The 27039-nt window shown below is 40.8% G+C and overlaps 3 protein-coding genes across 6 annotated transcripts in view; 1 reads left to right on the forward strand and 2 right to left on the reverse strand.

Moving 5' to 3' along the window:
- Positions 1-266: 266 nt before the first annotated feature.
- Positions 267-4172, reverse strand: yy1a (YY1 transcription factor a). The gene is made up of 5 exons (XM_079693821.1): positions 3561-4172; positions 2327-2477; positions 1587-1647; positions 1253-1411; positions 267-1044 (listed from the first exon to the last, which is right to left on the reverse strand). Exons 1-5 carry the CDS (start codon positions 4057-4059, stop codon positions 862-864), a joined length of 1053 nt encoding a protein of 350 aa, XP_079549947.1. The 5' UTR covers positions 4060-4172; the 3' UTR covers positions 267-861.
- Positions 4173-5035: 863 nt separating this feature from the next.
- Positions 5036-10146, forward strand: degs2 (delta(4)-desaturase, sphingolipid 2). Its single transcript, XM_079693827.1, has 3 exons — positions 5036-5190; positions 7477-8219; positions 8980-10146. The coding sequence occupies exons 1-3, from the start codon at positions 5109-5111 to the stop codon at positions 9121-9123; spliced, it is 969 nt and encodes a 322-aa protein (XP_079549953.1). The 5' UTR covers positions 5036-5108; the 3' UTR covers positions 9124-10146.
- A 194-nt stretch (positions 10147-10340) lies between these two features.
- Positions 10341-27039, reverse strand: part of evla (Enah/Vasp-like a) — a 35352-nt gene continuing 18653 nt past the window's right edge. For 3 of the 4 annotated variants that reach the window (XM_079693811.1, XM_079693810.1, XM_079693809.1), the window contains exons 2-14: positions 24796-24964; positions 23852-24032; positions 17559-17616; positions 17316-17377; positions 15529-16470; positions 13743-13996; positions 13397-13512; positions 13164-13191; positions 12540-12582; positions 12341-12401; positions 12049-12106; positions 11911-11968; positions 10341-11801 (exon numbers count right to left, since the gene is read on the reverse strand). In XM_079693811.1, the coding sequence (XP_079549937.1) occupies positions 11764-11801; positions 11911-11968; positions 12049-12106; positions 12341-12401; positions 12540-12582; positions 13164-13191; positions 13397-13512; positions 13743-13996; positions 15529-16470; positions 17316-17377; positions 17559-17616; positions 23852-24032; positions 24796-24964 (2068 nt within the window). In that variant the 3' untranslated portion in view covers positions 10341-11763. Of the gene's footprint in view, positions 11802-11910; positions 11969-12048; positions 12107-12340; positions 12402-12539; positions 12583-13163; positions 13192-13396; positions 13513-13742; positions 13997-15528; positions 16471-17315; positions 17378-17558; positions 17617-22570; positions 22785-23851; positions 24033-24795; positions 24965-27039 lie in introns of those variants that run through there. The other variant, XM_079693812.1, reaches the window with a different exon arrangement.

The raw sequence follows: 27039 nt of genomic DNA on the forward strand, positions 1-27039 counted from the left end.
TTCCTTGTTTTGTTTCTCCTTGTTACCAAAAAAAGGAAATGTAAACTTTACCACTTTAACAGTTTTGAACTGTTAAAATACTAGTGACGTTTGTTTGTTAGCGAGCTTCAAAACGACATTTATAAAGATGAGAACCGACACCGATTTGTTTTGACAGTCACTTCATTATTCAAATGTTTTGATCCAGTTAGTCCAAATGACATCTCTTTCAAAACGTCTGCATAATACTAAGTTTTGAGAGGACAAATGACACTTTGTTGGTAGTGCAAGGGGGAAAAACATTTTAATCAGTGATCTACTGAAAATCACATGGCTGTTATCTACATGATTCTGATATTGTGTACAAAATGAAAATATGCAGAGATCACTCAACCCTCCCTTGAAACACACTCACATGAACGGGAGATAAAACAAACTGAAACCCAAGAGCAGCTATGGGACAACCTTAATACATATTACCACAGAGCTTATGTCACACAGTGTACAATATGCACACTTGGGGAAAGTACAAAATTGAAAATGTGTCATTGCTAAGGATCGATGCAAATTTGACAAATATATTGCAAAAACTTTTTAACTGGTTGTGTTAAGGTATAAATACGTTTTCAGGTGCAGATCCATGAATTAACATCTTCACAAGAAGAAAGCGTAAATTGTTCCATCCAGGTAGCATCGAAGTAGGGTAGGCGGCCTGAGGGAAGGGGGGGGGAGATCAAACCTCCATAAGTTCCTCAAAAACTCTGAGAAAAAGGTCATTTCTTGAAAACCTTTCATCTAGAGATACAAAGCAGGCCACGGGACTTTAGTTTGCCAAAGAGCGAAGAAGCGAGTCCTCCAGTGTTCGCTCGCGCCGCTGTCCATTCACTGGTTGTTTTTGGCTTTGGCGTGTGTGAGGATGTGAGACTTCAGGTTGGTTGATTGAGCAAATTTTTTGTTGCAGCCATCAAAGGGGCACACATACGGGCGGTCTCCAGTGTGAATACGGACATGTGTGCGTAAGTTAAAGTCCAGAGAGAACCGCTTGCCACAGCCCTCGAATGTGCACTGGAGACGAGAGAGATTGAGTTAACACCGCTCACAGATTAGCTGTCATTATCAACAGCAAGGTTTGTATATCATTTGCTATTTCACAGATCCAGTCGGGCACAGTTTACATAGTGAAATCTTTCTTCATCCTGATAAACTACAACTATGGAGCTTTCCCTGGAAAAGTCAAATGAGGCGACACGCGTATTGTAAAAAAGGAACTCACCTGGAAAGGTTTCTCTCCTGTGTGAACGAGTTGATGTCTTTTCAGTTTTGAACTCTCCACGAAGGCTTTGCCACACTCTGCGCAGACGTGCACGCGGGGCCCGTGGGTATGCAAGTGCTTTCTCATCGCTGAGTTGTCCCTAAACATCTTGGTACATCCCTGAGCATGAGAGAAACCAGATGAAGCAAATCAGCTCTTCATACCGGGCCTGTTTACTAATGTAATGTCAATAATAAATGACATACAGTAGAGCTGAGTAAGCAAGGTGTGTAGGTAACCTTCATCTTTTGCACACTACTGTATCTACTGCTAATAAACAGATGACTGCACTTACTTTGTGTGGACAGGCTATCGTCCTGGGTGCATCGTCTTCTTTTACTTTCCTCGGCTTCATTCTGAAAAAAATTGCAATTTTTTAAAAAGTGGTATTCAATATTATTACACAACTATCCAGATTAATAAAGTCCACTAAGTTAGTATTTTTTACGTTTCCTCCCAAAGTGATATTTGTTTTCACAGCCCGTACACAGACATATATTACAAATACACACAGCAACATATAGTAACTGAACACACAAATAGCAACATATGAATATAGACATGCTAACATGAAGATATAGGCTGTACAAAAAATCTTCGTGTATACACTCAATAAATTATTACAGCTCTCTTTCTTACTTAAATAAAAATAAATAACTTCAGGTTAAGCTTTCACGTGTAACTTTCAATATTTTAATATTCCATATGTCATATTTTTGAATATATATATTTGTATATATGATATCTACATGTATATTTTCTTTTCTTTCTATTCTTGTTTTGTTTTATTGTAACATGCCTTGTCTTTTATGCTGCTGCAACAAAAATAATTTCCCAAATTGGGATCAATAAAGTACCATCTTATTTTATCTCTTAATACACCAGCCTACATAGTCACACTGTCACATAATCAGCATCACAGATTTAAATAATGTTCTGGTTGGCTTAAGTAAAGCTGTAGTTTGAATATATTGATTTGACTATGACTCAGTGAATTTGACATTCACCTGTGTGAACATCAATATTAACCCTTACCTTGCAAACTCTGCCAGCTGTTTGGGGTCTGAGAGGTCGATGCCTGGGATGCCTCCAGGGGGGAGCTTCTTCCCTGTCATGTATTCAGAATAATCTGGTGGAGAGTTTTCCCCTGTGATTTGCTCCTCATGATCTATGTCCTTCTTGTCATCTGAATGTAGGGGAACATAGGTGTTGATAATTAAGACAGAACCAGAACATGTGGAAATAATTGATTAAAGCCATTTATAGAGACGACCTGTGTCATCCCCACCACTCACAGCATTTCCCGTCCCTTTCTCTGTTGTTTATTTACTAACAACAGAAGCATATGACAGGAAATACAGGTTTTGGCTCGAAGGTATGTTTATTCAGAGATAAGCTCTAGATAAAGCCAACAAATGTAACATTGTGCTTTTTAACAAACTATGTGGACACAATAGGTTTTAAACTGTTGATTAAGTGATGAAAGGTTAAAATGTTGTCAAGCTCCTGCAAATATCTATACACGTTGAACCATCTAACTTTAATAAACTATCTATCATCTTGCTCAAGAAGATGAAATTATCTAGGAACATTTTAACTGCCATGTTTACAAACATCTACACTTTTTAAATACTTAACATCCGATTATAAAAAAAACCGATGTTCAGTGTGTTTCTTATAAATGGGTCACTGTGTGAATTACACGTTTTATGTAGCCACTAAGATTATAAAATAATAGTAAATAGTGTGACATTAGCGCTCGTCTCAATGAAATAGCCCTTTCTATGGCTGACAAACAGCACTAGCAAACAGGGGGACTTTTTTTGGACACAGGATCAAGTTTGCTTGATTCATATGAACATATATGGTGAGATTAAAGCCTCGGAAGTGTAAAGTATGAGGGGTTCCTGAAGGCACCACAGCTACAGTTGAACTGAACTGCGCCACAGCGGCCTCGCGGAGCCAGCTCATGAGCCAGCTGCACTCGCTCCCACTCTCGCCGCCATCTTCGTCGGCCAAATAAACGCCATTTTTTCGGGCCGCCATACTTTCTAGTCCGGGGAAATATGGCGGCGCCCATCGACACATAAAACATGGCTTCCCATAAAAACAAAAACATTTCGAATGGCTTAAAACTGGCTCAGAGTGGAAAATTAGTTCCTACTTTAGCGGAGGACAAGGCCCCAGCCGGGCCGAATCACACGGCACACAGGCTGAGAACAAAGCAAGGAGCCAACAAGAAATATTTCACTCAGGACTCTGAACTTACCCGATGCCCACATAGTCACTGAAAACTCCCCCTCCAAAGTCTTTATCTGCACTTGCTTCTGTTCCCATTTCCTGCCCATTTCTCCCCCGCTTAGGTAGCTCTTTTTGCCTGCTTTCTTTCCACTTCCAGCCCTTTTCATCCGGCCTGTGGAGGAGCTTCTCCCAGCGACAGTAACCAGAGTCTGTTCGATATAGTCCTCATCAGCGTCGGGCACTGGGATGAGGATTTGGTCCTCATAACCATCATCGTCGTGCATTTCAGAGTCCTCATCGCCCACCACCTCCTCTCTTGTTTGCACCAGAATCACCTCTTGGTGCGAGTGAATAGAGTGTGGATCATCCGTGTCAAGCGGCTGTAAGGCGATCATAGGCTGGTGCTCTTCGTCGTCTCCAACAACTGTGGTCTCGATTGTCTCTATTTCGATTTCATGCAGTTCCACTATTTCTGCCGGCATATCTGACCCGTCCGCTTCAATGTACAGGGTGTCCCCCGAAGCCATGGTGAATTTTGTATTTCCTCCTGCTGTTATGCTATTTAATACACTCGCTTTCCCCTCCTGACTACACACAATCTTCCACCTTCCTCTTCGAAAACAACTCTACACTAGTGTACTCTCGTTGCCACAATGCTCCACTTTCGAGATCTCGCGTGATTTGGATTAAAGCAGTCCCGTTCAAAAGTGGCACATTTACAACCCTATAATTTAAGTTATTGACATAATGTAATGCAATAATGTATGTGTTATCAATTGTATTTAGGAACTATTGAAACGTTCTTATGATCATATTAATCATAACTTTTAATAAATTATAAATATATAACCATACATACAATAATGCATCAATATGTCTGACAACTCAAAATGAGGCCACACCGTTATACCTGAGTCTTGTTTGGCATTTTATTTCAACTTATATTAAATGTTTCTATTTTTAACCATTGATTAACACTGCCAAGTTATTTACACATAATTGTTTATTTTACTCAGTTTTGTATGCTCTTTGAGAAGCACTCAAGATTCAAATAAACTCCATGTATTTGTAGCCTATACATTTCTTATACTCACAGACAATACCATTTTGGAAATATATACACATCCAACAATTTTGATCTCGCTAAAGTGGGATCTGTATATATCATAATGTACCATATTAGGAATCACTTATATAGCCTTCAAGTAATTATCCTGATCTTAAACAAATGTAGGCCTATGTGTTAGTTAGCTAAATACAAAAAGATGGTCTTGTCTGTAGCACAGGCTGTCCGGACTGTTTTTATAATAAATCTTTAATATACCAATCCTGAAAACGTGTTTGTAATAACAGTAATCATTCACAACATCTAACCAAACATATAGTTTAATATGTATGTATGTGCATACTACTGTATATGTGAGCAGGTGCACAGCACAACCCCGCCACTTGTGGGAGGGGCTTGTGATGTTACATACACACCTGCAACCTGTGTGAGTGGGTGTGTCCCGATACTGTGAAGGTTTGATGACACACATAACGCCACTGAGCAGTTTGCCTCAGAGGAAGGAGAGTCATGGGGAAGAGAGGTGGAAGAGGCGACTTTGAATGGGTCTACAATGACCAGCCGCACACTTCAAGAAGAAAAGAAATCCTGGGTAAGAAAGGATGGATATAAAAAGCTGTGTCGACCCTGTGAGTCCTGCTGAGATATATTCCTGGCGTTAGTTATCTTTCCTCGACTACAGACTTTTTCTTTACTAAGGTCGAAGCCGGTTAAACCTGTTTTCTAGCTGTTGCTTAATGTGTCCAGCCTAGATGCTGGAAAACTAACAAGATAGACATGATTCTGAGACATTCACTCAGATGAGGAAAGTTGCAAAACTTTTTTCAGCACAAAAATAACTATGATTTAAAACTCTCTTTAAAACGGCAGCGCTTCAATGTAAAGATAAAATACAGGACAACTTTCAGGAATGTTTGACTACATTTTTTTCCTTCAAACTTTAAAGCTCCATCTTTATTTGAAATACTTCCATGACACTTTTTTGAGCAAGTCTCTTTATCTCAGAAATAGGGAGTGGGGCAGAGACACTTATATCACTCAAAGGAGGGGCAGAATAAAAGGCATGATGTCAAAGTCGAAGTACTCTGATAGATATGAGAAGAATGGCATTTTTTAGTCTCACCCTTGACTATTTAATACCAGAAGATGTGTGTGTTGCTTTAAAATGTGACCAAAGGCTTCTATCACATGTTCTCTGTCTTGGCAGACAATAGGAGCATATAGATAACCGATGCACTTGACAATGGCTCTGGGCTCGCTAACAGGACACATTCCGTACTCATGACAAACAATGATGTAATTCTATGAAATGATAAGAAAGGAGTCTGGGAGGATTCATGAAAGAGTAACATTTAAACCTTAAACCAAGCCTGTTTATATATTTTGTAAGGGATAATTTGTCTAAACTGTGTATGTTATGACTGATTATGCTAGTTTTTCTTACATTTCAAGTGTACACAAATCTATAGATTGGTCAGCATTGATAATCTGATCTGTTTTGTAATTTGATTCAAAACAGTTTAGATGAACAAGATCTAAACGTGTTGATGTACATCTGATCCTGGCTTTGTCCAGCAGTTGCTTGGTTGCTCAGGTGTGAAAGAAGCACACCTAGAAGGTAATGGGTTGTTTGACACCACTCACTGAGCTTTTTAATTATTAAAAAGTATTTTTCTTTTGAATATCCTCTGCCCCACCCTGATGGGAGAGGCAGAGGGATGTTGGAGATTGTCTAGTCTCACTACTTTTTTATTTTCATGTGGAACATTTGATAGACAAGGGTTTTTATGTTGTGTTGAATGGCTTCTTGGAGAGGTCTGCAGCCTGTTGTGACTCAACGTGCTCGTCATAAACTTCATATAATCAACACCTGCCATAGGGTCATATTTATGATAAATATGCGGTAACCTTTAACAGCGTTTTTTATGATGTCTGGTTATTGATTCAACTTTATGCCCTTTGGGTGGGCTACAATGCAAACACTTAAAGATATACAGCCCATAAAAGTATATAAATAACAAGAGCAAATGACAGCATGAGTTCGAATTAGACCAAAAAGTAGGAGTTGTTTCTTGATAAATGGTTTTAAAATTATAACTTAAATGTAAGGGGGTGGAAGGGAATTGATTTGAGCTACACAGTAACAAAATTAAGAAGGTTTGGTTTGTAGAGAGGAAACCTACAGTGTTTCAGTAGAAATGTAGCTGGAACCCTTTTTATTTTCCCGGGCGCGCCCTATTTTGCATAGGGGCTTTACACAAAGTGAGCTAAACGCAAAGAAGCCAGCCACATTTGCTTAGTAATGGTTATTTCGTCTCACTCATGAAACGCTCCTTAACCTCTTTTACAATTCTGCATTTAGTTCTCTAAATTGTTTACAAACCACAACTTGTTGTCACCTGAACTAAACGTAGGTCTTGTAATGGTTGATGTTTTTGAACCACTCCCTTGTATCACCTTCATTTTTGTGTCCCCCAGCAAAACAACACCTCGTCCAATTAAAAATGAGCTTTGTGGGACAGTCCTTCCCAGGAGAGGTCAAGACTGTTGGCAAACACAACATGCTCCATTGGGTTCTTCGGGATACTGTCACAGTTTAGCACTATGAAAAGCTGCGATCAAAGCATTTGGAAATGATGGTCAATGAGGTTACTTTTCACTGCTGGAGTTATGAGTTATTTTTAACATAAACTTTCAATAATGTCATTCATTTGTCACTTTTTCCCCTTTCAATTATCCCATTAATCAATAAAAAAAGTGTGGTTCTAACTTCTGCCGTTCATCTTTCTAAATATTTCTCCTAAACATTTAATTGTCATCTGCTTGTGCTATTCCTTTATTTTATCCAATCACCTCATCTCTGTCTTTCTCTCCTTAGCCAAATATCCAGAGATTAAGTCTCTGATGGGTCCGGACCCCCAGCTGAAGTGGGTGGTATCAGGCATGGTCCTGACCCAGCTCCTGGCCTGCTACCTGGTCCACGACCTCTCCTGGAAGTGGATCTTCTTCTGGGCCTACGCCTTTGGGGGCTGCATTAACCACTCCTTGACTTTGGCTATCCACGACATCTCTCACAATGTGGCGTTTGGAAACAAGCTGGCTAAGTGGAACCGCTGGTTTGCCATGTGGGCCAACCTGCCCATCGGGTTGCCCTACTCTGCGTCCTTTAAGAAGTACCACATCGACCACCACCGGTATCTTGGTGGCGACCAGCTGGATGTTGACATCCCCACAGACATTGAGGGATGGTTCTTCTGCACCCCGGCCAGGAAGGTGGTCTGGCTCTTCCTCCAGCCCCTCTTCTACGCTCTTCGCCCGCTGTTGGTCAACCCTAAGCCCTTAGGTCAGCTTGAGATCCTCAACGCAACTGTTCAGTTCACAGTAGACTTCATTATCTACTATCTATGGGGGGTGAAGCCTATTGTTTACCTTATCGCAGGTTCTGTGCTGTGTATGGGCCTGCATCCTATCTCTGGACATTTCATAGCTGAGCATTACATGTTCCTGAAGGGACACGAGACATATTCCTACTATGGACCACTGAACATGATCACCTTCAATGTTGGGTATCACATGGAGCACCATGACTTCCCGAGCATACCTGGCAGTAAACTACCTCAGGTGAGACTCAAATCATGAATTATTATTCAACTTGTAAACTCTGCTCTCAAATATAGAATACTTCTCACAAGGTGTTTGCAGATAGAACTGGCCTCTCCTTTCTTTCACAATCTAAACAAAAAGATATCAGGCAATTGTCAATTTCTACCAACTGCAAATATTTATCAGAAGAAAAGGCTGGGCTCTGTGAATGATTAACTCCTCTTCTAAAGCACCACCAGAGCGTGAGGAGATCCAAAGATAAATATCTGCCTTCTAGCTCAGCTGACTTCTGCTTTAGTTAACAGGTTAAGCAGAACATTATTTGGTTTATGAGCTGTTCTTGATCTTCTTTGAGATGGAATAATTTGTGGTTACTCTTTAAATTTGACAGCTATTGGATGATATTTCACTTTTCAACGGTTTTGCTTTGTCCTTGGATATTTAAAATAATTAAAGTACATGTTAAAATTTATGAAAACCTACATATTATCAGCTTTTTTTACTTCAACTAGTTTAATTATATGAGTATTTTTATAAATGTACAAACACTACCCAAATAAAGAATGACCCTAATTTTTTAGTAACTACACTTGTAGAAATAAAATGTCCTTCTTAACTCAAACGGCAGTGCATTAGTGTCTCCATTGTCCAAACTGTTGGTATTTCTTTTAAAGAAAGTATGAGGCTTGTTGAACAAAGCAGTGACATTTTTGTTTCTGTAAATTAAAGACATTCCCCTAAATGAAAAACCCAACTAATCTTCTTTTCTTATTGACAGGTCAAGAAAATCGCAGCAGAGTATTACGACTTCCTGCCTCAACACACTTCCTGGATCCGGGTATTATGGGACTTTGTGTTTGATGACAGCATCGGCCCATACGCCAGAATTAAACGGCAGTACAAGATAAACAAGCAGGGATGAATCTGTGACATTATGTTTCCCTTAGTTTGCACAGAAATGTGAATTTCATATGACTATGAGCAATATCAAATATAATTCTATTATGTTGTATTTTCTTTTCTCTGTGTAGTGTAGTTTTCACTGAACTGTATGAAAACATCCTAAATCAGTCCTGTGCTTCAGTTACTCTTTAGTGAGTGATTGTGAATATTCCTGTTGCATACATGTGCAGTGCATGGAATCTGAAGACAATTCAGATCGAGGTTTTTTTACCCCACTATTTATAAATGCTTCTATTCTAGCTAAAACAACTTAATGTCATACAACTGTGATCACATTTCCTTTCCTCCAGAAGGCACTGAAAAGGGCAGAATAAGATATTAAAACTGTCATTGCTATAGGATAAGGGTCACATACATTCTCAGGTTTCACAGAAATGGCACTAACTCTGTTTCCTTCCCCCTGCATTATTCTACGTGCTCTGATTCTTTGGATGTAAGAATTAACAAGGCTCTTGCAGCCTCTCAGATTATCTAATATATAATTGCACATTATTGATGCAGAAGAATGCTCAGGTGGAACATAGACATTGAAACTTACCTTTGGGTAAGAAGAGCCTTTTCTTCAGTGACGCCCATTGTGCTGTGAACGGTTTGTTAACATCTTTATGGAACGGACAGAGTAACAGAAACAGCTGTGATGCAAAGGAGTAGTTATTAAGCAATTTACAGTTTGAATCTCCCTTTGTTTTGGGTCATTTTGAAACTGAGTGCTGATTTAACTCGGTGGAGATTTCATTTTGCTCAGCAGGCCGCCAGTAAGTCTTTTTTTGTGATGCTTGTCCTCCATAAATCACAGCAAAACCACACAATTTAAACATCTCAAGCTTCATTAGAGTTTACTGGCAGAGCTATAGTGTTTCTGTTATTTTGTCTACTTAATTTTTTGTACAATTTAATGATTGTGTGTGACTGATAAGTGTGATCTTTGATGTTTATATTTAAAATGTCTGCATTATATATTAAAATACTAAAATATCTACAATATCATGTATGATTTCAAGGTTGATTTTCAATTTCGTGTCTGTTTTGTGGTAACCAGATGTGACTTTTAATTACATTTGGATTAAAAGATGAATGAAATATTCCCTAGAGATTTAAACCATGAGGATTTCCCACACAAAACACAAGGGAACACGAACACAGAGCAGGATAACTCGTAAGAGGCTGACACATCTATTGTTTTTGTTTGAATGAATTTACTTTCAGCTTTTAAATCAGAACGTAGTTGAGAGCGGACAGAACAACCAATATTCAACCAAATCCTTCCTTCAAAGACACATTTAGCTACCATCACATAGGCCTATTCACTTTCTGCACATTCTTATCTAGGTTAGATTTGCATATCGCAAGAGCAACCCCTCCTTTTTTATTTTTTTCACATTGCTACCATTATGAAGTTCAACATCTCGTATAGGAAGGGGAATCTTCATGGAAACAAACCACTCCAATAAATGTACCACCGTTTGTATTTTTTGTTGTTTTCCAAACCAAATAAAAAACTGAATTCATAGAGTTGGGGTTTCATGCATAATTGGGAGGTTCACAAAGCATAGGATGGCTAATGGGAAGTACTACATTGATTATATCTAGGTAAAACTAGGTGGCACATTTACAGTTATCGGCCTGTTTGGTGAATGATCCCCACGTTTGAACGATCCCGCATCTGGACAAATAGAGAGAAGCGTTTACCTCGTTCACACTGGAGTTGTAGAGCACACTTGTTAGTGTGTGTTATTTGATTAATTGCCAATATATCAATTGCTCCTTTGTATGCTTCGGATGTGACGGAACGAGGTCATTTAAAGTGGCTTATTGTGGCTTAAACAATAACATGTTTCCCATATCTCCGGAGAGACAAGGTAAGACACAAGAAACCAGTAGGAACAAGGTCAAAAAAACCTTTCTTTTTTTTTTCTTTTTTAAATATGCCAGTCGAGGGCAGGTGAATCTGCAGAACCATTATGCCCATATTGTGCTTGTAATTATGAAATAGTAAGGGATAAACTAAATAGAAAAACATAAAAGAAAATATAAAAGGCTGACGTAAATGGTGTGCAAGATTCTTTTCTCCTTCTATAATATCAATAAAATACTCATTGTCATCGACAGCATCGTCATTATCACCACAGTTTTTAAATAATAAAACAGTAAAAACTTAGAAAACAAAAATATTTTCTTCTTAAGACTGAACAGAGAACAAAGAGTTGCAACACTGGGCTGACTGAGTCTTTAGGTGCGCAGAGAGAACCAAAACACTGGACTCCGCACTATTGTCCGTCCGTCCCTCAATTCATCTTTTTAATTTGTTTTTCATCCTCGATTTGAGTTCATCAGTCCTTTCAAACTTTCTGTATCCATCCTTCAGATCCTCTGACCCATCAACCCTTTCTCGCTTTCTTTCTTCCATTTTTCGCTGTCCAGCAGACTTAAATGTTGGCACAACATCTCTGCAACTTGCATCGTGGAGTCGCGAGGTCACAGAAACATTGAGAGAACATTCCCCGGGTCCTCGTGTGTCTGTTCATCTGCATTTTCCTCCTCTTCCTCCTTTTCCTTCATCTTCCTCCTCTCGCTCTCCTCTACTGCTGCTCACATGAGACTAGGATGTGCCGATTCTGCCGATTTCTAGTCTGATGGCTGCAAGAGTGGGAGACATTTTACAGAGTGAACATTTTAAAGATTAAAAATTAAACACGCTTTGTGCTCCTGGATACTGCACTGCACTCTAGAAATGTGCATGGCTTACCATTAATGATTTCATCTTTCACTTTATGCAACTCGCGTACAACTTCATCCAAAATGTCCTGCAAAACATGACAGTTTATGAGTAACACATATTGTGTACAATTGTTAATCTCTTAATCCACATGTTGATGATACCGACCTGTTTCATCCTGTCGAATTCTGTGTCTGATTCACTAGTGCTGCCGATGGGTCTCACTCTGCAACACAAAAGGATACGCTGTATGAACACCACATACTACATATTAATGTGAAAAGTGTGTTTTGTTCAAAGTAACCACAGTTTCAACAACTCTTCGTACATCATTGTTTCATTCCTGTCACTTGCACCAGTGCTTGTAATGAATTGGATAAGGCTTGTGTTTAAATCACACTGTTAGCTTCTAAAATGTTGCTATTTTACATTCACTACTGTTACTCCTTTATCTACAGACCTGGACACCAGTGAGGACTTTTCTGCAGAGTTGGATCGTTCCCATGGCTTCTTCCCAGCATCTGGCAAAGGTGGGAGAAAAATAACTTGTGTTACTAAAACAGTAGACTATAAAACAGATCAGAGGACATCTGAAAACAGTTGTTAATGGGACAAAAGCAGTGTTATTCAGTAATCTGGTGAGAAGGGTTGTTTTGTACCTGTTGAGTTCTGATGACCTGGCCCTCTACCACTAGAGTCGTCCTGCCGAAAAGAGAGATATTAAGGGTAACTAAACAATATAAAATCAGCTTTAATCTACGTTTCCCAAAAATATCTAAAGAATAGTTTAACATTTTGGGAAATGATGTATCATTTTTCTTACAGAGGGTTGGATCAGATGATACCCCTGCCATATCTGTTTGCTAAATATAAAGCCACCTCTAATAGATAATTATCTAAGCTTAGCAGACTGAAAATAGGGAGAGGCAGCTAGCCTTGCTCTGTCTCCAGGTAACAAAATATGTCTACCAGCACCTCAAAAAAGTTCCCTCATTAACACAAACATTTTTCATGACAGTGGCAATTTCCTGGAAACTGTGCCCGCTCAAGAAATAGTCTGGCACAGGACCCCCCAGTACAACTATAAATAAATGAGCTTTAAAGGTGCGGTTAGTTGGATTTCTTAAAGAATGAACTCTGGAAAGAGCCAGGCTAGCTGTTTGCGCTAGCTTCAAGTCTTGATGCTAAGATAATGGGCCGTTGGCTTCAGCTCCATATTTAATGGGCTGAAAAAAGATTGGCCCTACTCTTTTCATCTCATCTCTTCAGGGCACAGGACTTACTTCATCAGGTTTCTCTGAAGCTTTCCGCCTATCAGAAGGAAAAATAAGTACATGGGCAAACTGTGAGATACAAATAGATAATATTTTAATGCAAGTCCTTTTTGATATACACATTAACCGCAGGTAAAGTGGAACCAGGAACATGACACGCATAATGCCTGAGAGAACAGGTATTTTCTAATGTTTACCATTAATCCTAGGGAAAGGTGTGTTTGTTTGTGTAGCTGTTTTACCTGCGAGCTAGTATGGCATTCATCTCCTGCATCAGTCCCTCTCCCCCGCCTCCGCTACCACCACTAGACCGGTTGGAGTCACTTTTGCCACTAGACCCAGGCGGACTGCTCTCATCCTGAGGGCACATTATCAAATGAGTTGCAGTTTTTCTGCTAACATTACTCTTTGTCTCCTTAAGCATGTAGAGCTGTGAACAGCGGGCAGCAGCAAAACATATTTTAGTCATCTTAAATAAAAGGTTTATGCACTACATCAAATATTTTCAACGCTTTACCTTTCCGTCAGACAGCCCTGGATAAGCACCTCTAACTATCTCAAACTGTCCCTCTACCCCTGGAGGCTCACCCTTTGGACTTTACGTAGTTTGGCTCCGGCCAGTGCGGCAGCGAGTCCTGAGGCTTGGAGTTGGGCCCCAGGCGGGCCCCCGGGAGGCCCTCCACCAGTGGGCAGGGGAGGGGGCATTGGTGGGGGCACCGCCATAGGGGGCGGGGGGCCCGGTGGCGGTGGCGGAGCTGGAGGACCAGCCATGGGTGGTGGCACTGCAGCGGGAGGAGGGGCCACAGAGAGCATGGCAGGGTGACCTGCAGAGACAGGGGGGCCTGGGGGCACAGATCCAGATCAGTTAACGGCTGTACGGGTTGGTTGACCTTCTTGCTGTTTGGAAGGTTGTACGAAGACCGCTACACACTCTCACCGTATAACGAACACCTAAACTCTGATTACTAAACAACTGCTGGCCACTGGGCAGAAACTGGCAATGGTTAACACATTATAGGCTCTTCAGAGAGAGAGTGATGTTGGTTATTCAATTGACTGGTAGATAACAGCTAAATAAAGTGTTAATATTTATCTACTTTTAAGTCAGTGCTTGGTTTAAATGTATTTAAGTGCAATATGAAAGTTATATTATTGTCAACAATTGCAATTTGTTTTGAAAACTCCAACTCGTGGCTCACAAAGTGCATGTGTGAATCTCGTATACTGCCATTGTTCAACATTGCTTTTGAAGAACAGAAGCAGCCAATTAAAACAATAAAACTATTCCTTTAATGTAACATCAAGGAGAGATTTCAGAACAGCCTGCAACTGCAAAACCATGTGACAATAATGTGACTTTTACGGATTAAACAGTGTATATTTATACTGGTCTTAACTGTCCAGGGCCCGGTTCTTCAAATGTAGCTTAACTAACGAGCAGATATCCGGCTGAACCCATCGAGTTTATTAAAGTCAAGTATAATTCAACAATTTCTGGCAAAGTGAGTTCTTCAGTTTATAATGTATTAAATGTTTTGTGTTCAAATATACATATTGATATCAAATACCAAATAAATGACATGTGTTCTGGCTCCGTTGCCTAATTTAATTTAAAATAAATTAGTTTAGAGTTTAAGCCTCTTTCGCTCATGGTTTCTCAAACAAAATCTGGTTTAGTTCCGTTTTGTTAAAAAACTTTTTTCCTTTTTAATTTCGTTTAATTAAATGTTGTTTTATCATGTATAGAAATAGAATCTGGAAATGTAATTGCGATAATATGCATTTGATTGTGTACATGTTTGTGGTTAACAGTAAACAGTCTGGGTCACGATCCAGTTCACAGTCAATAAGCCTGCCCTTTTGCACTTTAGGTTTCATGTCAATTTGCCCATTGTGCAACAGTATATCTGGATAATGCTGTTTTCCAAATGAGAAGAACGGGGCCCTGAGAGCAGATCTAATCGGACGCCAGAGAGGAAGTGAAGGTGGACTGTGAGTGTGCCGGGGCTCTATACTGAATGCATTCGACACATGTGGGTTTCATGCTCTTGTGTAGCATTATGGGTGAGGTGCATCTACTAGAGTGAAAATAACTTCCCTTACACATGACCCACATACACATGACCCACACACACACACACACACACACACACACACACACACACACACACACACACACACACACACACACACACACACACACACACACACACACACACACACACACACACACACACACACACACACACACACACACACACACACACACACACACACACACACACACACACACACACACACACACACACACACACACACACACACTATCCTACTGCTGAGAGACTACCTCCTCCTCTCTCCTCCTCATACTTACTGCTGGTGACCATGGGGGCCTGCTGGGGGACAGGGGAGGGGGTCTTCTTGGGCGAGCCCCCGTCAGAGTGAAAGGCATTGTAAGAGGGGGGAGAGGAGGAGGAGGAGGAGTAGGAAGTGGTGGAAGGGGGCTGCTGGTGGTACACCTGCTGCTGCTGCTGCTGCTGTTGTTGTTGTGGATGCAGTTGCTGCTGAGGGTGGAAGGTGGATGGGTACTGGGTCTGGTGGCTGGGGGGGGGGCCTGGGGCTGTCTGAGCTGTCAGAGGAGGGAGGGGGACCGCCTCGCAGTACTGCGGGGTGAGGGGCAGATGCTGAGAGTGGGGAGAGTAGGAGCCGTCTGGCTGGCCGTTGGAGTGAGGGTGGGGTGGGTGCTGGTACTGGTGGTGGCCTGCCATGGTGTTTGGGTCAAGGGGCGGGGGTTTCATCCTCGTGCTCAGGGGCGGCAGGGAGTGAGCCAGAGGGATGGAGGGCTGCTGGGGAGGACCCTGCTTCACAGGCATAGCCATCATAACTGGAGGGGAGGCGGAGGGGGCATACTGGGCGTACATTTGCTGCAGCTGGGAGGCGGACCAGGTGCCGTGTTTAGGGGGCAGCATCATGTCCTGCTGCTGCTGCTGCTGGTGGTGGTGGAGGTGGCGGGCCGCTGAGGGGGGAGACAGGGGGATCTGACGGATCTGTCGGCCCATGGTGGCCAATCCTGACTGGACGGGGGAAAAGGCTGAGGCGAGCGAGGTGGAGAGCTGGGAAGAGAGCTGGGCTCTGTCCCTAGCTGCCCCGACCTCTCTCTCCTGAGAGGGAGAGGAGGAGGCGGAGGAGGGAGGAGAGGAGGAGGCCACGCGGGCGTAGGAAGGCGGCAGTGTGCTAGCTCTGTACTGTCTGTACTCGGGAGGGGTGTCTGGGTGGATGGGAGGGGTGGACACTTTATATTGGAGAGTGGAAACGACTGTGACGGGCAGAGAGAGGAGAGACAGAGAGAGAGGAGAGACAGGAGGAGGAGATGCAGATGAAGAGGAGGACAAAAGGAGGGCAACAAACAAAGGAAAACAGAAAAGAGAAAAACGTGAGAAGAATGAAAAGCAAACAACTGAGCAACCAAGCAAGTAACGATGAGAAAATCAGGAGCAATCCAAAAAACAGAAGCCAATAGCAAATAAGAAATAATCAAAAATATCATAAAAGAACAAGCAGCAGAATGCAACATGACTGAGCCATGGTCAGAAAGCATATGGCATCCCCCCCCCCCAACAGTAGCTGGAAGAAAGAGATGGCAGTAGAGCATGTTGCAGGGACGCGGGGTAACTGATATCGCTGCTCAGGGACAGAGGAGGATGTTTAAGTCTGAATGTGTCTCTAAGGGGCAGACTTGAACATTTATATGTGTGCATGGATAAAAAAGCATAAGGGCATACAGACTGGGGGGCACTGGTTGAAAGTAAGGTGGGAAACACAAACCACACTGGGAAGCCTGTTTACCTGCAGGAACCTATTGTATCGGGGCTGGCATCTGTGGTGTTTAGTAATGATGACATCGCCTGTTTGCTTTTCCTTAGCAAACATTGATGACTTCCATTTAGAAGGGATAATCACAAAGCAGAGCAAATACCAATTTGCTCCTCAGCACGGTTCTTTGTTGACAGCTGGAGTTTGTTGTGAGCTTTCTTTGTCGACAGTTTTTTTGCACAGCTAGGAGAATCTGATATGCAGCGCTCAATCCAGGTGGGTCTCCAGGGCAGCCTGTGTGTCTGTGTGTTTATATAGCTGGGTGTGGGTGTGTTTGTTTTGCCTCACCTGATCCTGACGTTCTTCGCTCCCTCTCCTTGTGCGCCTGCATCTGGTGCTGCTCCATCATCCTGTCAGGTGGAACATGTCACTTCTCTTCAAGCTGTCATGTCTTAACTGTGTCAATAAGTTAAGCTGATGTGTTGTGTAACCACTAAGATCTAAAACTGTAAACTACATGTACTAATGTTTGCTTTTATGTGCAAAGACAGCTTCATGTAAGCTCTTGTTTGCAGCTGTTAAAAATCGTACCTCCTCTGTGCCTCGTTTTCCTCCGAGGTAGGTCCATTTTGGCGCTGGACGACTGGAGCTGGAAGGGAGGAATTACAACACACATCAGCCACTTTCTGAACTCCTTATTAAGTTGAGCATCTTATCCACAGCTCTTCTTTATGGGTTTACTTTCTTTACTTTGAAAGAAATGCTGAAATAACAAGTTGACAGGAGATTTAGGTCATATACTAAGCAGACATGCCAAATGTTTGCTGGTAAAAGCTATTGAGGCTTCCCATTGGTGTTTGTTGGGCAACATAAGCAATCTTAGTCTCTGGGAAGTTTTAATGTGCTGATGTTTTAAAAACGTAGTGACAAAACGTTTCTGCTCTCAGGACAGAATATAAGTTTTAACTTCAATAGAGATAATAGAATAATCATAAAGTATATGAGTGAGAGGGACACAGAAGTCATGTCCTGAACCCCCTGTCCCTCTAATCCCCCTCCCTCTCTTCATTCTTTTTTCTCACATTCTTTCACTTCTTATTTACTCTTCCCTCCTCCCCCTGCTTCTGCCTTCTTCATGGTCTCATTCATTTCTCTCTAATTCAAATATTATGCAAACTTTTCTTTGTTAAACAATATTTCACAGTATGAAAGTGCATTAGCTCTGTTTTTCACTCTGCACTTTGTTTCTAAGTGTCTCTCATAATATGTGCCTTTTTAATATATCTTGTAGTTATCCTGTGACTCTCTTTCTGGGTTGTTTTCACAGCAGGATTCAGAACATATCTAAACACGGGTGTAACGGCGATGTAAAATAGATGTACGAGATCAACAGGGAGTCATTACGAGGTACATTTCCATCTGAAAACAAGCCTATGAAATTATAATCAGCTTATATAAAAGAGTCCCAGTAGCGAGAGCAGGCAGAGAAACAGTGTTTTACTGAATGAACAGACCACAGCAAGTCTCATGTGAGGAACTGTGACTTCGCCCCGGAGACCCAACAAGCTGTTTATAACGTAATTTGCTCAATAGGTTGCCAACCACAGGCATTTCAACTGTAAACCACAGCAGGAAGAGTCGATTAAACAGAAATATTACAGCGAAACATCATGCAAATGAATGTAATCAAAATAAATGTAACATAATGTAAGGGAACAAGAACACATGGGACCGTCGAGCAATAAAACGTTGTGAACACAAGATAACAGCTTTACAGTCACTACATCAACGTTGCCTAAAGAAGTCATCAGGTTATCAGCTGCTTGAACGTTAGCTCTTTGCTTGTTGACTACAGACGGTCTTCAGCCCCCCCGCTGAGTGACGGAGTTAGAGCCTCATGCTGGAGCGGCTATTAACAGGGAGCATCGTATATCACCAGAATACCAGACATTAAACTTCGACGCCCACCATGACATCAAGAACACCCATGGGTGATATTTCCGTTCGCTGTGTCGCAGAGCAAGGGGGCGGTCAATCTGAGGCAGAGCTGTGGCTACAAACTGCAGCTCGAAAACGATTAAAACGAGTTTGTTTGATGTTTAAAATACCTTTGTTAGACCCTTTTGTACCAAATGTTTTGTATGCTTTCATTTCAAGCTTTCTATTTTTATAATCTTTAAAAAATGTCCACGAAATGAGTCTTTTTTGGACTGTCATATAGAGCTTTCCATTATGTTTTATGAACGTTTTTGTGTAAATTGAGACTCAATTTTGCCCCATACTCTATAACTCTTGAGTTAACAACAAGACAAAACACAAAAAGGGACAAGTGTGGCTAGTGTTTTATTGTTAGAGTTTATAGATGTTTTATCATCAAAGTCTACTGTATATTATCAATGGTGTTTTAATTCTATTTTGAGATGTTTAATTTCTAGCATTGTTTATTTCTACTCTTTAATTTCTACTCATGTGCAATGCCTTGTATGTTTTTTATGCTGCTGTAAGGCAAAAATGTCCCAACTTGGGATCAATAAAGAACCTTATCTCTTCTTATCATATATAAATAAAAACTGACTTGACTTTTGCTTCAAACCCTAACCTTGTATGTTTCATCTTTTGTCCTAAACATGGTAAATGCAGGTGCTGGTGCTTCCTTTAAACTACTTCAGCTGACCTGGTTATTGGATTTCTTTCGTTGCACTACTATAATGAGAAGCACAGAGAAGAGCAGTGACGGCTGGAGGATGTCTTGTTTCCCTCTCTCCTTGGCACTCCCTGAACTCAGCTTGTCAGCTCATGGTAGTTAAGCGCTTTGCTGGCGAAGCTGCACATTCAATTGAACAAATATTCAGTCGCTTTGTAAGCAAATAAAGAAGATAAAACATGACATAATAACAATTTGTTTGCTCGGGCTTAATTACGCATTTTAAATTAGCATCCTGTTCTTGAATAAGCCTTTATATCCCCAAGAATGCAATGAAGAGGGAGTCGATAGAGAGGGAGTCGATAGAGAGGCCCTCTCACGCTTTGCAGGCTTTGTAAATACAGGCCTTTTGTTCAGAATGCTCAAGTATCAGCGTGGCAACGTTTTTCAATTGTTTCTGTTTCTACCGGCAACAATAGCTGTTGTAGAAACATAGAACTACAAGAAATGATTCAAGAAGAGAAAGCACCTGCTGACTCTCTGGTCAAAAACTATTGTCTGTTTTGTTTTGAGGTGAGACTTCAGGGAACACATAACTCCTCACAACCCTTCTGCAGACGTTAATGAGGTAGCTATGAAGGAGACAATTATCACTTTGTGCTGTCCTGCATATGTGCGATTATTCTGCTGACGAGATGTATGGTATAAGGCGCTGTCTGTTGCCATGGAGAGGCAGGAACAGGAAGCCCAGGGGACGAGGGGGCCTGATCAGACTTGTAAGTATTTTATGGGAGCTGAGGAGACTAATGTATGTGTGTGTGATAAATGTGATGAAAAAATGTACTCCTCTGTTGTTTCTTTAAGCACTCAAAAGATCAAGACATTCAAATTTGATGGATTACTAACAACAGACAGAAACAGACAGATGGACACAATAGGCGTGTTCACACCGCAGTACTTTTCCCACAAAGGTTCATGAGAACTTAGTTCATGAGAACTCTCTAGTTCTCATGAACTAAGTACAGATCGCGTTCACACCGGAATAAGTCCCTGAGGGAGGATTAGGCAAATGAAGCCGCTGTCGTCACTTCTTCTTCTTCTGCTTCGGGTTTACTGGCAGACCGCAAACAACTTCACGGCGTATAGAGTGGCGAAGTCACACCCACTTACTTCCGCATCATGGGACCTTATTCTGAAAAAATAATACGTCAGTATTAAGTCAATGGAGAGAGAAAACGTATCTTTTGATCCCGTTTGAATTGTGCCATGAATTACACATATGTTGTTTGTCAATCTTAAAAAATCATTTCCATGTCAAAAAATTCAAAGTTTGTCTTAAAACTGTTGAAATATAAGACTATGAAAAATACGCAACTAGAAAGACTACGAATCCCAGATTCGCGTAAGTGCTGTCATAACTGATGTATTCCCTCCAGATAGCTAAAAATACATTTACTTACTGTACTTACTTACTTTAACAAGATGCCTGTGTGCTTTGTACCAGGTTGTTATCAATCCAGTAATAGTACCTCTTGCTCGTTCTCAACTAAAACAAAACACGAGAGTGTACCTTGTTAGCTAATGTTAGCTAGCTAACATTAACGTTACACATTACACTCGTGATACTCATCGAAAAGATATAAAGCCGGTCCCGCATGCTGGCTCTTACGGAACCGACTAACTCCCCTTTTTCGTATGTGCAGCTCTCAACATGCCCAGACTTGTAGTGATTTTCACCTCTTTTAATACTTTTCGCCTCATTCTGAAAGAAAGAGGTGAAATGTACCAACGTGACGGCCATCTTGGTGTTGGTGACATGTGCAAGACCAGAGTTGTAGTTCATTGAGCGCTTCACACAAAGAAATGTGTAACTTCCCAGTTTTACGACACATTTAAAAATTTTTGACTTGCAAAATTATCTTTTAAATTGACAAACATCATATGTGTAATTCGTGGCACAATTCAAACGGGATCGAAAGATAATCTTTCTCTCCCCATTGACTTCAATACATTATTTTTCCGATATAAGGTCCCATGGAGGTCCACCGGAAGGGGAGGGACTTCGCCACTCTATACTGCCACCCGGAGTCCCCGGAGTTGGGGACTGGCTTCATTAGAAGCTGATGGGACTCCCAGCAGCTTCTACTGAAGCCTTCAGAGTAAATCGCCAGAACGACGATACCTCCTCATCTCCACCGCTCCCATGTTTTCTTTTGTGCTGCCATAAGTTAGTCTCACTGTGTTTCTGCGCTGGGCTAATGCTAATGCAAGGATAATAAAATGGCGGCTTCACAAAACCTTTTGGGAGTTTGTAGGGGCGTGGTTTGCATTCCGCCCAGCCAATCAGACATAGGAACCTTTTTCTCCCACGGAAGTACCTGCTCTCTAGCAGGGACTGAAAAGGGGGTGAAAAGGTTCTCATGAACTCATTTTAGTTCCGGCTCTTTTTGGTGTGAACGCGACATTTCAGAACTATATCGGAACTAAAGTGGTAAAAGTACTGTGGTGTTAACGCGGCTATTGACCTTGTCACCTTTTTCACTTAAAAATGAAACATCAAAGTCCTCCCTGACTTTAATTTTGATTTATAGCAACAAAGTTTGAGAACAAGTGCTTTAATATTCAGCAATGCATCGTGTTTTGTAAGGTCACAATAGGTCTGTTTTTGTATTTTAGTGGAAAAAGTAACCTCAGCTGTCACATAAGTGTACTATTTTGAAGTGAAATGTAGCAGTCGAAGTATAAACTGGCATTATATTCGTAAAAGTACCTCAAAACTTCTCTTAAGTAAAAGTACTTAAGTTACTTTCCACCACTGCAGGCAAAAACAATGCACGATTCCCCTGAACACATCCTAACAAACCTTCTTTCCTTCATTGGGAGAAAATAGCTGAGACTCAACTTGTGTTACAGTGCTAAACATGCATGGCTGGTGGACGTATTCCTCTACAGCACTTACTGAGGATGATGATGGCTGAAGAAACCCTTCTGAGCACACCAGGTGAAATATCTGGAGTCCGCATGTTTTTCCACAGCCAACTCAGTTCAAGACAATACTTAATATGTATCTATACCACCTCTTTTAGCAAGAAACACCTTAAGCAATGTAGTTTAGAGCGTGGACCCATCATCCCACAGATGCACCAAAATAAAGGAGGGCTGCCATGTGAGCAGTGGGGTACGACATTAGGGCTCCATATGGGATATTTTAGCCACCAATAGGAGAGTCACAAGGATAGGATGGGATGACACCGCAGTTAAACACTCAGAGATATTCTTTTCTAAACATCTTATGCACGGAGACACACAGATTATAAGTAGCTCGCAACCAGAGCTGGTCAGACGCTATTTAGTAAACCAAGAGTAGGCGTGAGTTTGGCTTCCAACACACTTCAGGGTTCCAACATAAATCATTATCTGTCCATGTTTAAAAGCTACTAATGTGCTGACACTTCTGCATGTATCGTGTAGATGTTATTGTGCTGCATGCTAAAGACAACGGAGATGTTATGTGTTCATCTGGAAATAACTAAAATAATTATTGCATTGTAATGAAAATAAATATACCCCCAAAAAATTCTCTAAATGAAAAGCAAATTCCAGTCATAAACCAACCAGTCCCTGTTATTGTTGTTATTGTTTGGCAGAAGTCTGAGGCTGCAGTACGTATTATTAACCAGCAGAGGGCAGGACAGCTTAGTTTAGTTTTACACTTTGAGGGTTTGAACCATGGTTTGAACATTGCAGTTGGTTGAATGTGGGTATATTATAAACAATTTAGACGTTTATGCCATTTAAATGCATTACTTTAATATCTTCCTTTTGTACTCTATGCAACGTACTTCATGTTTAACAGAGTTAGGGATCGATGAGAACGTTTCCATTTCACAGTGTTTGTGTAGTCAAAACAAATGGAAAAACAGTCCAAACTATTTGGATTATTTAATTGTGGTTACCTGACATTCTCTTGAGAGCAAAAATAGATTTAAAGACAGTCGGTTGTTATTTGAGCCAGAAAGTTCCATCAGCATTTTCCATCAACAGTTTGACATTCAAAAACTAAAACTGTGATGTACTGAGACGAGCCATTTTACTTTGAAATGTCAAAGGAAAACCACTCACTGCCTGCCAAGAAGTGAAACACTTATGTGCACTTTATAATGACAAGGTGACTGCATAAGTTGATGGATTAAATGCGGTGAAAAGAGTGCACTAAAATACAGAAAAGATGAATCCTTACCTCCACAGTCCGGTGAGCTGAGGACGTTGAGGGCGAACAGCATGGCGTTGGAGAAGGTGGTGGCCTCCTCCTTACTGGCGAAGTTCAGCCCATAAACCTGGCGGGCGTCACGCCACTGATGGAAGGTCGGGGTGGCCTGATTGTACTTCAGACCCTTCACTATGGAGTAGTTGATGACCACCTTTAACAGGGGAAGAGAAATTAAGCTGTGAGTTAAAATATTATTTAACAACGTACAGCTGGCTGGTCACCGATAGAGGAAGAAAGGCTGTTGACAACCCGTCATTAAGTATTTAACTCAACGTTATTCAGCAGTTGGGGTTTCAAGATTCGTATTAGTTTCTCCCCAATATTTTACCAGATTTTTGGCCTCTGGTACACTACACTTTTCTAATCAAATCGTAATCGCAAATCGAAATGTAATTCAAATGCATCCTCACATGTCTCCGAATGTATGGTGATACATTCGGAGTAACATCACTAAGATATTCCTAAAGGCAGTTCAAAACACTCATATGGATCAATTTTGTAGCTTAGTTGAATTTGTATTATTTGACACATTTCAAATGTCGTATGTGTCATCACATACAATGAGCATCAGGATAACAGATTAGATCCAATTCATCCTAAAATTTCTGCACGGACAAATTCCTTTTAAAAAATCTCAATTGTAATGCAACCTCAAAACACATTCTATGTGTGAAGACTCAACTGTTTTTGCTACATCAATTGTCTAATACAAGTTATTTTGATAACATGTACCCAACCACCAGGTAGTATTAACAAATGGGGAAGATTTTTACTAAAAGCTTCAATATATTTGAATGCCTATAAAAAAAAAAATACAGACGCTGTACATTAATTAATGTAATTTAACCCATATTTAATGTAGCTCTAAAGTCATGGCATCAGAAGGAGTGTGATACTGATTATTGTCCTCTCACCTGCTGGTCCTGCAGTTTGACGCCCACCACCCTGAAGGTGTTGTTGGCAGTGTTGTGGTAGATGTTGATGCGGCTGAAGCCCTGCTGCCCGGGCTTGATGGGCACCCACTTCTTACTGGCATCGTCGTAGACCATCACTGAGGCCCGCGCCTGGCAGATACTCTGTTCACTGTGGAGAGAGGACAGGAGGAGAGGCCAGTTAAATATTGTAATTATTGACTGAAAAGAGAGGGTGTAGAGATCCAGTTACTACATTTTCTTTTGTAAGTCTCCTTTATAAAAAGCTGAAACATGTTGTTGTGAGTCTTGTGTGGGATATTTGAAGCAGCATGTCATTATTACAAAAGGTAAATCATTTTCTTAGCATTCAACAACAACACAATCCATTTGTTTTAAAAAAGCAGTCGAAATCCCAAAGGTGTTCATAGTGTAGATGTACTGTAGTTTGAATCATTTTTGGTTGAATAGATATAAAAACAAAATGAAAGAGGCGTTTATGAGAAGCTAAGTTCTGAGCAACTAATGTTTACAGACAGAAACTTAGATCATGATTAAATTACTTTATTTTACATATCATTTTAATCTTTTAAATGGTTACGTTATTGACTTAACAAACAATAAGTGTTGTATATTTTTGTTAACAGAGCCAGAGTCTGGTAAATAATTGTTTTTGTTATGTTTATGTTTTATTTGTCTGTATATTTCCACATTTAACTTGTAATATTGTAATATTCTTAAGTATTAAAAGTGCATTGCTCCTTGAAAACAGTGTACTTGCGTTATCGTGCTATTATATATTCATTGCAATTATTTCAGAGACAGAAAGTGGTAATATTGACAGGGCTAGAGAGAAGAACTAGATAGTGGGGAGGACTTTTGTTCCCAGTTGTCATATTAGAGAGTATTAGATTACAGAGATACTCCACTGCCCCTCTCATACAGTTACTGTTGACCAGAATAGTGTCAAAGTGATGGTGGTCAGTCAAATGAAACCAATGAAACAGAGTTACTGTAGAATCATGTGGTTAGCTGCGGGTCACTGCGGAGCCACACCTCTCTGCAGACACCACATCAGGAATACACACTGCCACTGTAGATATCTGACAGCGTGTGTGTGTGCTGAGTCCAGGGTGGGTTGCCATTTTTAAAAGCTATAAAAAAGACCTCAACCTAAAACTTAACCCAGGAAAATTCCTCTTTCCCTCATGGCCTTTACTGTGGTGGTGGCAGCATTACAGCACATTAAGAAATGCTTAGAGGCGTCACTGCAGACGAGTGTGTGTGATGTTACGAGTAATAATACAGTCTGTCAACAAAAAAAAAAGTGTTTGATCAGCAAGCAGGTTGCCAGCTGGAGACTCATTTGGTAAAAAGCAAATGAAAAGTCGCACATTACACACAGCTACAAGGATAAATAAAATAATAACGTTCACAACCGCAGAGCTGAAAGGGTATTCATTCACTAAAAAAGGTGGCCATTGATATTTTGGGAATCACACAATTATAACTTTCAAGAGATGCAGCTTTAGTTTATAATAAAACAATTGTTTGTGTTGTGTGTGTAACATTATGACCTTAGCACCATATGTGTCTCTGAAGGTGAAAAGATAACAGCAGTCAGCAGTGATGCTGACCGGCAGAACGGAGGTCGTGAAGTGACTAAACGCTGCTCTCATTTTCACTTCCAACACCTTAGGGGCCGTCTCTCCGGCAATCAGACTCACATTAGCAGTCTGAATGTGTGCGAGCCAAGAAAAGCAAATCAAAGTGCCTTGTTGATGTGCTCACCCACTGTCAAGAGAGCCTTACTCTCTGCAATAGTTCATCATATAAGATGACATGATACAATGAAATGTACATTTACTCACTGCAGCAGCAACATATGGCAGATGTATGGAGTGCACAAGATTGTGCTTTTCACTTGAAACCACTATAACGTGTACTTTTACCGAACGATAATACATGAGACTGTGGAATGATGAAGCGACTCTGTTAGAGGTTCAAGCAGCAGAACACTGGATAGTGAAAAAAGGCAGAAGTGGTGACAACAAACAAAAGTATGATGAGTCGTTGTATTAGCTGACTATAGAGAGAAAAGTGAAGGAGATAACACTGTCTGTAATGCTATACCATAATCAATGTAGTATGATTACATTAACAATAAAAATGGCAGATATTGTAAAAATAACGAAGCTAGAAGAGGACACTGTGACACCTTAGAAACCCCCCCCCGGGCCGGCTCTA

Source organism: Notothenia rossii (genome assembly GCF_949606895.1).
Source record: "Notothenia rossii genome assembly, chromosome: 7".
Classification (NCBI taxonomy): domain Eukaryota; kingdom Metazoa; phylum Chordata; class Actinopteri; order Perciformes; family Nototheniidae; genus Notothenia; species Notothenia rossii.